This window comes from Mytilus edulis, chromosome 1, assembly GCF_963676685.1.
Source record: "Mytilus edulis chromosome 1, xbMytEdul2.2, whole genome shotgun sequence".
Taxonomy (NCBI): Eukaryota; Metazoa; Mollusca; class Bivalvia; order Mytilida; family Mytilidae; genus Mytilus; species Mytilus edulis.
In genome coordinates this window covers 69,082,638-69,094,902 of record NC_092344.1, presented here as the reverse complement: position 1 = coordinate 69,094,902, position 12,265 = coordinate 69,082,638, and the positions used below count along the sequence as shown (strand labels likewise).

Below are 12,265 nucleotides of genomic sequence, written 5' to 3'. Positions count from 1 at the left end.
TATATACGTCACAAAAATATACCAATGTTTGTGGTGTTGTTCTGTTGTTAAAGGAATAAATCTGTTATTATTCTGAGGTTTACATGTTGAAATGTATTATTATATTATTTATTTTTGCTTTTCTCTGTGCTGATTATTCTAGTGTTTGTTTGTACTGTATTCCTGGCACATAGTATTGTCATTTTAACGACAATTTAATGAACTTGTCATATAAGCCGGAGGGTTTTCTTGCCATAAAACCAGGATCAACCAACCATTTTTTCAAATTTCAGGAATATGACAGTTGTTATCAAGTAGCAGGGTTTTCGGTATCACAAACTAGTCAAAACATTTACTAAATTTTATCATCGGTATAAAGACATCATTCGTAATTATAGCTCAACATGCAGACTTCTAATACGTTCAGGTATTTCACATACATTTTTTTATGGAAATATTCTTTATAAAGCACAAAGGTGTCAGTATTCACCTCAGAAACTTACAAAACCTTTGAATAGACTTATTAAGAAGGGATATAATTACGATACTGTTGTCAAGTCATTAAAGATTGCATATTTTGGCGTTAATATTGAGACACTGATAAGGTCTTTGCATCGGAACTAAACACATTTATTCTGAAAACAGTTGTTGGCATGACACGGGTTATGTTCTCATATATGTTATGATGATATGATACTAAACCCCTAACGGGAAGGATTGTGCCTGATGTTCATATGATGAAATCATAATCTTTCAGTCAGTTTAATTGAAGTCTGGAGCTGGCATGTCAGTTAACTGCTAGTAGTCTGTTGTTATTTATGTATTATTGTCATTTTGTTTATTTTCTTTGGTTACATCTTCTGACATCAGACTCGGACTTCTCTTGAACTGAATTTTAATGTGCGTATTGGTATGCGTTTACTTTTCTACATTGGTTAGAGGTATAGGTGGAGGGTTGAGATCTCACAAACATGTTTAACCCCGCAGCATTTGCGCCTGTCCCAAGTCAGGAGCCTCTGGCCTTTGTTAGTCTTGTATTATTTTAATTTTAGTTTTTTGTGTACAATTTGGAAATTAGTATGGCGTTCATTATCACTGGACTGGTATATATTTGTTTAGGGGCCAGCTGAAGGACGCCTCCGGGTGCGGCAATTTCTCGCTACATTGAAGACCTGTTGGTGACCCTCTGTTGTTGTTTTTTATTTTGTCGGGTTGTTGTCTCTTTGACACATTCCCCATTTCCCTTCTCAATTTTATGTCTCTATGTATGTTGGTGTTTGTGTTTGTTGCTCTTCAGTGTTTCTTTTTTTCCGTTGTTTTCCTCTTATAGTGGTTGAAGTGTTTCCAACAGTTTAAGTTTGTTACCCAGATTATCTTTTCTCTATCGATTTATGACTATTTAACAACGGTATTCTATGGTTGCCAACATGTACAGCAAAAATGCAATACCCATTATCAAAATCTGTTGAATAGGCTTAACTCATTAGATCGAATAAAATTGAAAGTATCAAGTAAAAACACAAAAAAAAAAAAAATTGTAGTTGCGAGTTTAATCTCGTCATGAAACATTACAGGTAAGTAATTACTATTTGATTTAAATCACTCACCTACAATACCAATTTCACAAATTTCTATTTCTGAAAATGTGTTATTTAAACCAGGCACATACGTCAAGTATCTGAAAACAGCATGGACGCCGATCGCTGTTGGTAATGCTTCTCCTTGATAGAGAACAATGACTTTTTCAGGAAATACGCTTGAGTTTGATGCATATATAGTATGTACTCCTTTCATTGTAGAATTCACTGAAATAAATACTATCAATATGATATGCTTGGCCATAAAAAAGAATAGGTTTGTTTGCCCAAACCCTACCTACCCAGAAAAAAGCTGCCTACTCAAATTCTTTTATTGTCCTGATCTGAAGAAGTTTTTTTTAATCAGATAGGCATGAATACTTATATACATCCGATACTTCAATTTCTTAAAAAAAAGAAAAGAAAATGCCTACGTACCTACCCACTGTCTCAACCTTGGGTAGGTTTTGGGCAAATCAAAATATTTTTAATAGTGGCCCGTGAGTACTGTGTTGATCTTTAGACACAAACGATGTGTAAAATATTGATCTCTCCAATCCTGCGTTTGAATATAAAAAGTATATGTCACATAATGTTACTGTATTCTACACTGGTGTATATTTTTAAAATATAAAAAAAGATATTTAAAATTATTTAATGTAACAAACGTGAAAAATAACAACATGCCCTTGGATAATTCATTTGTCCACATTTGTAATGAGTTTTACTTCTCAATCTTTATCATGTTTATGTTCCTATTAGTTCTGTCTTTTTTATGCGTCAAGATTTGGAGGAGAATAAAAGTATGTGGTGATGACCTAATCTAACCTTAATTAAACGTTTTAAATCAATGAATAATGTATTTTTTTTATATAGCTCTGATTCCTTGTCCGGATTTTGGCTTTCCAAAGGTGTTTTTCTCTTATAAGTTTTTAACTGGAAAGTCGGATTTAAAAACAATATCTAGCGTAAATGTCGAAATAGGTAACTGGTTTATAGTACAATTGGTACCGTCCTAATTGTTTTCAAGTGAAATTAAGACAATTATATGGTATTCGTATCTCTGTTTTGATAACAAACAACTTTCTGTCATGGACAATATTTCGATTTCATGTACCACAAGGCTTCACTAGCTAGTTGTTATTCATGCGTTTGACTGTATAATTCTTTTTCTATATAACAGAATGTCAAATAACTTACATTTTTCTGTGCGATACATTTCTATCTTAACGCTCTATACCTACACACCTTTGCGTGTTTAATACATTTCTATCAAAGAACATGTTAACTAGCTACCTTTGTGCGTAGAATATTTTTTATGTTAGTCATTATACCTTTCCCTGTAATATAAATTTCTGTCACAATTCTTATTTCCTTCATGTCAACATGAAACCGAACGTTAGTTCCCTGTGTTTTTGAACACGATGTTTTATCACCATCATTTGCCAGATAAGCCGGTTGACTACCAACCGGATTTTGTGAGACTATAGCGTCAGTTGCTATGTTATCTGTAATAGAGATACAATAATCTTATTTTTTCTCTCATTTTATGTCTTTAGAAAACAAAAGGATGTTTGCATAACAGAAAAGGTTATAGCATTATATTTTTGTCGTATGAGAGAAGATAAGCCATATATATTTGATTTCAAAAATTAAGTTTAAATAAGATTCCTCATTTTAACATAAAATGCTTGATTTTTTAGGGACCAAAATTGTTATCAAACTTGCTTTAGCGATTAATTGTATTAAAGTTAGACCCTACATTATAATTATTCACTTAATGAATTGTATACCGTGTATGCTTCACGCAGTGAGACGTTAAATATATTTAAATAAAGATTTACCATCAGCTTTTTAGAGCATAACACGCATATTCCATCAACATAAATTTGATCAGTGATTTCTATTTTCTAAGTAATCACTAGTATAAAATACTTACACATGTTACAAAAAGGTCAAGTTCGTCTATCCTTGCAACCATTGGTGCAAACTGCAGTGTTTTTATCGCAAATATCATTCAAACAGTGTTCAGCGTTACATCCCCATACACAAGATCCATTTCCTGGGTAGCATTGTTGATTTATGCAATTTTCTGTGCATGAATTTTTGCAGTTACTTCCCCAATAATGCTTCTCACATCCTGACAAGTTTTAAAAGTATGAACGTCGATAACGAGGGATTTTCAGTGAAGGAAGGATTTACGATATAAAAAGTCCTACATTACGATGTACTTTAATATTAAAGTATGTTAAACTTTGCAATTCGCATTTATTATTCTTCAAATATTAATTTTTAGTTGTCTGTCTTTTGTTTTAATTGTAGATGGTATGTGTGTGTCGTGGTCAACTATGAGCTTCCCAATGGTTTCAGCAGCTCAGTAGCTATATAGTCAGTACGCTAGTACCGATATGATGTGAAGTATACCTTAGATTCTAAAATTCAGAAATTATCATAAGATTAAGGTTACAATGTTTTTCTTAAGACAAAGATTACTTTAGATGGCTGTTATTTTTAAATTTAGTTTGGTCATATATTATTTCGCGTGTGTGGATATTTATATATACATTCTTGCCTTTCACATTTTTAGCTCTGCTATTTAAACGATGAAAGTAAATTCGGAAAAACGCTTCGGACGATTAAAAATTATAAAGTGGATTGAAAGTTATAATCAACAATTACCACTACCACAGGATTCGCCATAAATCGACACGTTTATTTTAAAAACTACAATACTGTCACCGTACTATTCTAATAACAAACTTACCATAAATGGCGACGTAACATAATTCAATAACGTTTCCGAAGTCTCCATATCCCACTTTATCATCATAATATATAATGTACTGTCCAATCTGATTGCAAGGAATGGTCTCCGTGACCTTCGGAAATCCTTCCGCCGAATCTTTGTAACAAAGATAGTCAGACGGAGGAATTTTTGAGGTATTAGAAATATACAATTTAAACCCATCCATCCGGTCGTTATCTGCAATATAATTTGAAATTTTATCAAAAATATATTTTAATGGCGTAGTATGCGACAATCGTGTCCAAAACATTTTAATCCTATTCGACTGTCTTTAATATTTTCTCTTTTCCCTATTTTATTAAACTAGAGGCTCTAAAGAGCCTGTGTCGCTCACCTTGGTCTTGTGCATATTAAACAATGGACACGGATAAATTCATGACATAATTGTGTTTTGGTGATAGTGATGTGTCTGTAGATCTTACTTTACTGAACATTCTTGTTGCTACAATTATCTCTATCTATAATGAACTTGGCCCAGTAATTACAGTGGAAAATATTTTCTAAAAATTAACAAAAATCTATGAAAAATTAACTATAAAGGGCAATAACTCCTTAAGGGGTCAATTGACTATTTTGGTCAAGTAAACTTATTTGTAGATCTTATTTTGCTGAACGTTATTGCTGTATACAGTTTATCTCTATCTATAATAATATTCAGGATAATAACAAAAAACGGCAAAATTTCCTTAAAATTACCAATTCAGGACAGTAACCTAACAACGGGTTATCCGATCCATGTGAAAATATCAGGGCAGATAGATCTTGACCTGATAAACAATTAAACTCTGTCAGATTTTCTCTTAATGCTTCGGTTTTTGAGTTATAAGCCAAAAACTGCATTTTACCCCTATGTTCTGTTATTAGCCGTGGCAGCCATTTTGGTTGATTGGCCAGGTCACGCCACACATTTTTTAAACAAGTTACCCCAATGATGACTGTGGCCAAGTTTAGTTTAATTTGGCCCAGTAGTTTCAGAGAAGAAGATTTTGTAAAAAATTACTAAGATTTACGAAAAAATGGTAAAAAATTGACTATAAAGGGCAATAACTCCTTCAGGGGTCAACTGACCATTTTGGTCATGCTGACTAATATCTGTAAATCTTACTTTGCTGAACATTATTGCTGTTTACAGTTTATCTCTATCTATAATAATATTCAAGAAAATAACAAAAAACAGCAAAATTTCCTTAAAATTACCAATTCAGGGGCAGCAACCCAACAACAGGTTGGCCGATTCATCTGAAAATTTCAGGACAGATAGATCTTGACCTGATAAACACTTTTACCGCTGTCAGATTTGCTCTAAATGCGTTGGTTTTTGAGTTATAAGCCAAAAACTGCATTTTACCCCTATGTTCTATTATAAGCCATGGCGGCCATCTTGGTTGGTTGACCGGGACACACCACACATTTTTTGAACTAGATATCCCAAAGATGATTGTGGCCAAGTTTGGATTAATTTGGCCCAGTAGTTTCGGAGGAGAAGATTTTTGTAAAAGATTACTAAGATTTAGGAAAAATGGTTAAAAATTGACTATAAAGGTCAATAACTCCTAAAGGGATCAACTGACCATTTTGGTCATGTTTACTTATATGTAAATCTTACTTTGCTGAACATTATTGCTGTTTACAGTTTATCTCTATCTATAATAATATTCAAGATAATAGCCAAAAACAGCCAAAATTACCTAAAATTACCAGTTCAGGGGCAGCAACCCAATAACAGGTTGTCGGATTCATTTGAAAATTTGAGGGCAGATATATCTTGACCTGATAAACAATTTTACCCCATGTCAGATTTGCTCTAAATGCTTTGGTTTTTGAGTTATAAGCCAAAAACTGCATTTTACCCCTATGTTCTATTTTTAGCCATGGCGGCCATCTTGGTTGGTTGGCCGGGTCACGCCACATATTTTTTAAACTAGATACCCCAATGATGATTGTGGCCAAGTTTGGTTTAATTTGGCCCAGCAGTATCAGAGGAGAAGATTTTTGTAAAAGTTAACGACGACGGACGACGGACGACGACGACGGACGACGACGGACGACGGACGTCAAGTGATGAGAAAAGCTCACTTGGCCCTTCGGGCCAGGTGAGCTAAAAAGTAAGATTTTCCAGATTTTATGCAACACAGCGGATTTTGCCTGAAACTATTTCCTTCTTGAGCTATTTTTTATACTGAGTCACATTTTCGAAGTGCGAGGAGAATTACTACCATTGTCTTCCCTAATTAGTAATTATTAAATTGTTTTTTTTTTCAAAAGATTGTGCAGAATTTTTCTGTTTTCTGAGTAAAGCTTTGTCCTGAAATGTCACACAAAATCATCGTCACTGTTTTACGTACACTGTTCTCTGTAGTATATTTTTATATCTGTAACGAATGCAGGCCCAAACGAAATATTGAACATCCACCAAGCTGGACTTTTATAAGGATCTGTATGTGTACATTTGTCATAGCCCCATTCGTTTGATTTTGGTGGCATTATGGCATTGCGTGGTCCACCCTCGCCGGACTGGGAGCTTTGTGTTGCTCTTCCAAATGGTGTAAGGTTTTCTATAATAAAAATATTCTACAGCACTTATGTTTTCAAAATTAATTTTTAAAGCATCGATTACAGTTAAATTAAACAAAATGTTAACGTTATACCCAAATCATCTAAATATTCATATACATACGTATACAAGTGGCTCATTAAATTATATGCAGAGCTAGAACATAGTATGCCATGAATAATGAGAGTAGTTCGTTGAGAAGAATGTTGAGAACAAAATATTCTAACCAAAAAATATCATATACTTGTCATAAAATATGTCACAATAAAATTGAGAATGAAAATAGGAAATGTGCCAAAGAGACAACAACACGACCATAGAAAAAAACAACAGCAGAAGGTCACCAACAGGTCTTCAATATAGCGAGAAATTCCTGCACCCGGAGGCGTCCTTCGGTTGGCCCCTAAACAAATATATACTAGTTCAGTGATAATGAACGCATTACTAATTTCCAAATTGTACACAAGAAACTAAAATTAAAATAATACAAGACTAACAAAGGCCAGAGGCTCCTGACTTGGGACAGGCGCAAAAATGCGGCGGGGTTAAACATGTTTGTGAGATTTCAACCCTCTCCCTATACCTCTAGCCAATGTAGAAAAGTAAACGCATACCAATACGCACATTAAAATTCAGTTCAAGAGAAGTCCGAGTCTGATGTCAGAAGATGTAACCAAAGAAAATAAACAAAATGACAATAATACATAAATAACAACAGACTACTAGCAGTTAACTGACATGCCAGCTCCAGACTTCAATTAAACTGACTGAAAGATTATGATTTCATCATATGAACATCAGTCACAATCCTTCCGTTAGGGGTTTAGTATCATACCATCATAACATATATGAGAAGAACATAACCCGTGTCATGCCAACAACTGGTTTTTAAAATAAATGTGTTTAGTTCCGATGCAAATACCCTATAAGTGAATCAATATTAACGCCAAAATATGCAATCTTTAATGACCTGACAACAGTATCGTAACTATATCCCTTCTTAATAAGTCTATTCAAAGGTTTTGTTAGTTTTTGAGGTGAATACTGACACCTTTGTGCTTTATAAAGAATATTTCCATAATAAATTGGATGTGAAATACCTGAACGTATAAGAAGTCTGCCTGTTGGGCTATATTTACGAATGAAGTCCTTATACCGATGATAAAATTTAGTAAATGTTTTGACTAATTTGTGATATCGAAAACCCTGGTGTAATGATTTTTCAGTAAAACAAAAATTTCTCTCGTTAAAATCTAAAACATTGTTACATACACGAGCGAATCGTACAAGTTGAGATATATAAACACCGTAAGATGGTGACAAGGGAACGTCACCATCTAAAAATGGATAATTAACGATAGGAAATGAAAAATCATCTCTTTAATCATAAATTTTAGTATTCAGCTTTCCGTTAGTGATATAGATATCAAGATCAAGGAAAGGGCAGTGGTCATTGTTAGTATTAGCTTTATTTAAAGAAAGTTCAACAGGATAAAATTCTTTAATATACATACTGAAGTCGTCATTATTGAGAACCAAAATATCATCCAAATACCTAAAATTATTATTAAATTTGTTTATCAGATGTTGTTTCGATGGGTCTTTGCTTATTTTTGTCATAAATTGTAACTGTAACTCATAGCACAAGACACACTAGTCTCAGTTGTTTCTCATATATATGGCACGTTATCGAGATTCTATGTAATGATGTAAACACATAACTATGAAAGAAACACACTTTGAACGGCATGAACCTCGAATGTATTGAGAACAAGAACATTAAACTATAGGACGAATATGTAGTTAGCATGATAATGCATTACATATGATAACTCATATGCCTTTATTTTGGTCTTGATAGAAGGTTGCTGCTTATCAGCTATTTATCGAATCAACGAGCCAATGGTTACATCTAGTAAGGTTTAACAGACACCATCACTTCTTGGTCGATCGATATGGAATATCTGTACCCAAAAAGACGAATATGTTACATTTGTCGTATTCACAATGCTGTCCTCTCTCCATTGGCCTTGACATTAAAGCATCAGATGTTTTCTTGCTTAAACACCCCCCTGATTCAACAGGTTGAGCATGAGCAGCTTATATACACGGATCACCTGCGTTTTGGTAGAGTTTGAGTTGCTCAGTATTAAGTTTATATGTGATATTCAGTGTACGTGAACGTTTCTTCGTTAAGCTTTGTTTGTATTTGTCATGACGTTGACAGTTTTTCGTCGACAAATGAGTTTTGAATTTCCTTTGAACGTTTCCGCCTCTTGTTTACGTATCCTGCCTTTGTTTTAAATCAAATATTAGGTTTGGAAGAGGGAGCCTTTTTCACAAATATGTATTTTAATAAAAAAAATAATCTAGAGACGATCGTTCTGAGTGTGCCACCTACACATTCAAGCACAGTATTCCCTATCTATGTAATGTGTTTGCATAATTATGTGATATAGGACAAAAAAATGATCCATAACAGATCATAACAGAAGAGATGTGAATGCATCCTTCATAGCCTTGTAATACTGATGGTTATAATTTATATAAGCAGTGCCATTGGTTTCCCCTTTCTCCTTCTTCAAAGAACTTGATCATCTGAACCCTTCTTTTTTTTATTAATTGTAGCCCTGTTCAAGAACAGTTAAAAGAGCATATGCTTAATTTTCATTATCTTTTCGAATCATAATCTTTTTTAAAAACAAAACAGGTTGTACATTCTACATAAAATATGCTAGTCAACCGTTAATGTTTTAAAACACCCCAAAAAAAGTCTTTAAATTAGTATATTCATTTTTCAACTTGCAAAATATGTCAAAGGTTTCAGCATCCCAAACATTACCATGTGACTTGAATTTTTGATTTGTCAATATCAAGCAAACTCGATATTTCCCATAACATCATAATAGTTCCGTTTTTATTATTAAAACAACAAAGGACTAACTCTTGTACAAAACTGTAACAGATTATCAAAACTGTCTAGTAAGTACAATGTTAACCGAAGCCGCTGCTCTTTTAAGCACCGTCTTAGCAACGGCTTGGTTGATTGTAAGTAGTGTTTGGTGCAAAGACTGAAGACTTGAGACAATAACATGGAGGTAAGTATGTATAAAAAAAAACGTTTTCAAGAATATAGGCGGATTCGGGGGGGGGGGGGGGGGGGGGGGGGGGGGGGGGGGGGGTCGTTGGCTTTCGTCGGGAAAATATCTTTGATTAAACATAGGGAATCACTGAAGGAAGACTGGAGCGAGCTCCCCTTAGCTCAGTTAGCCCCCCCCTCTAATGTACAACTCTTGATCCGCCACTGAATATTGGTTTGAACAGAGCGATGAAAGTCTTCAAATGTTTGAAAAAAGAAATGAAAGTAGTTGTGCTGGTTATTTACATACGGGAACGAAAATTTAACTTCAAATCGTGAAAAAGAGTGAGGGGTAAGATTCATTCAAAAAAAATATCGTCTGATCCAAAATTCGTTCGAAAAAATATTGTTGTCAGGCAAAATTTCAAACCTGAAAAATTATTATGAATTCTGATCTTCTAAAACCTTATACAAATATTGACAGAAAAAATATTTATTGAAACTGAAAAAAAGAAAACTGATCTAAAAGTATTAAGACAAGAAAAGATGAGGGGGTCCTACATCAGATCCAAAATCCAACGGATAGATGAAGGAGAAAAACCTTCAAACTTTTTTTCTAAATTTAGAAACTAAACATTTTATAAATAAAACTATTCCAAAATTAGTCAATGAAAAAGGGGACACTATCAGTGAGCAAGATAAAATATTAAAAGAAGCAAACAATTATTACAAAAGGCTATATACTAAAACAGAAAGTTTGAATAATGTTAACCTAAACAATGAAATCCCTGATACTGATATTAAAAAAATAAATAATACCATTAGAGAATCTTTGGAGGGTGAAATTACTTATGGTGAATTGACAACTGCTTTGCGAAAAATGAAAAATGAAAAAAGCCCTGGGTCAGATGGTTTCACAAATGAATTTTTCAAGTTTTTTTGGATAGATATAGGAAAATTTGTATTTCGGTCTATAATTAATGGTTACAAAAAGGGGGAATTATCAATTACTCAAAGACAAGGTATTATAACCTGTATACCAAAGGGAGATAAACCGAAACAATTCATGAAAAACTGGCGACCAATAAGTTTACTAAATACCACATATAAATTAGCATCAAGCTGCATAGCTGAGCGTATAAAATTAGTTCTACCTCAAATTATTAACAGTGATCAGACTGGCTTTATTCCGGGTAGATTTATAGGGGAGAATACTCGTCTTATTTACGATATATTATTTCATACAGAACTAAATGATTTACCAGGACTGCTCCTTCTCATAGATTTTGAAAAAGCTTTTGATTCTGTATCATGGAATTTCATTGAAGACGTTTTAGACTTTTTCAATTTTGGCCCCTCTATAAAACAATGGGTAAGAACCTTTTACAAAAATATAAGTTCTGCAGTTTCTCAAAATTGTTTTTTATCTGAATTCTTTGAAATTCAAAGAGGTTGTCGACAAGGGGATCCTTTATCACCTTATATATTTCTTTTATGTGCAGAAATACTTGGAATATTAATTAGAAAAAATAAAGATATAAAGGGAATTAAAATAGATGATCTCTCAATATGCTGATGACACATCAATTATTCTTGACGGTTCACCAGAGTGCCTTGACGCAACTCTCCGCTTATTACATAAATATGCTGAAATGTCTGGTCTCCACATGAACTTAGACAAGACAAAGGTGGTGTGGATAGGAAAGAAAAAATATAGTCAAGACACCATGTGTGTAAAGTGGGGATTGGAATGGGGTTCCAGTAGGTTTACACTATTAAGAATAAACTTTTCTGTCAATTTGCAAGAAATGGAATCTTTGAATTATTATCCTAAAATAAAAGAAATTGAAAATATAATCAATATTTGGTCTAGACAAACACTTACTCCAGTGGGAAAGATAACAATTATCAAGACACTAATTATTTCAAAATTAAATCATCTGTTCTTAACATTACCAACACCATGCAATACTACTCTTAAACAACTTATTCGTACAATCTATTCATTTATTTGGGAAAACAAGCCTGACAAGATTAAAAGAGAAATATTATGTCTGGAACATAAATTTGGGGGGCTGAAAATGTTAGATATTGAAGAATATATAAAAGGGTTAAAATTAACGTGGGTCCGACGGTTGCTAAAAAAACAATACAAAACTCAAAAAGCTTATAGAAAGCACAGAAAATATTGATATTGAAAAACTAGTATTTCTAGGCCCACCAAACAAATGTAAAAACCCCTTTTGGAAAGAGATTTTTAAAGCATGGAC

At 33.4% G+C, this 12,265-nt stretch overlaps 1 protein-coding gene across 1 annotated transcript in view; it reads right to left on the bottom strand.

Moving 5' to 3' along the window:
- LOC139529960 (multiple epidermal growth factor-like domains protein 10) overlaps nucleotides 1-12,265 on the bottom strand; it is a 37,004-nt gene that overhangs the window by 8,694 nt on the left and 16,045 nt on the right. Inside the window, exons 2-6 of the mRNA XM_071325997.1 lie at nucleotides 6,708-6,917; nucleotides 4,321-4,539; nucleotides 3,517-3,696; nucleotides 2,891-3,064; nucleotides 1,587-1,784 (exon numbers count right to left, since the gene is read on the bottom strand). Coding sequence (XP_071182098.1) covers nucleotides 1,587-1,784; nucleotides 2,891-3,064; nucleotides 3,517-3,696; nucleotides 4,321-4,539; nucleotides 6,708-6,917 — 981 coding nt within the window. The remainder of the gene's footprint in view (nucleotides 1-1,586; nucleotides 1,785-2,890; nucleotides 3,065-3,516; nucleotides 3,697-4,320; nucleotides 4,540-6,707; nucleotides 6,918-12,265) is intronic.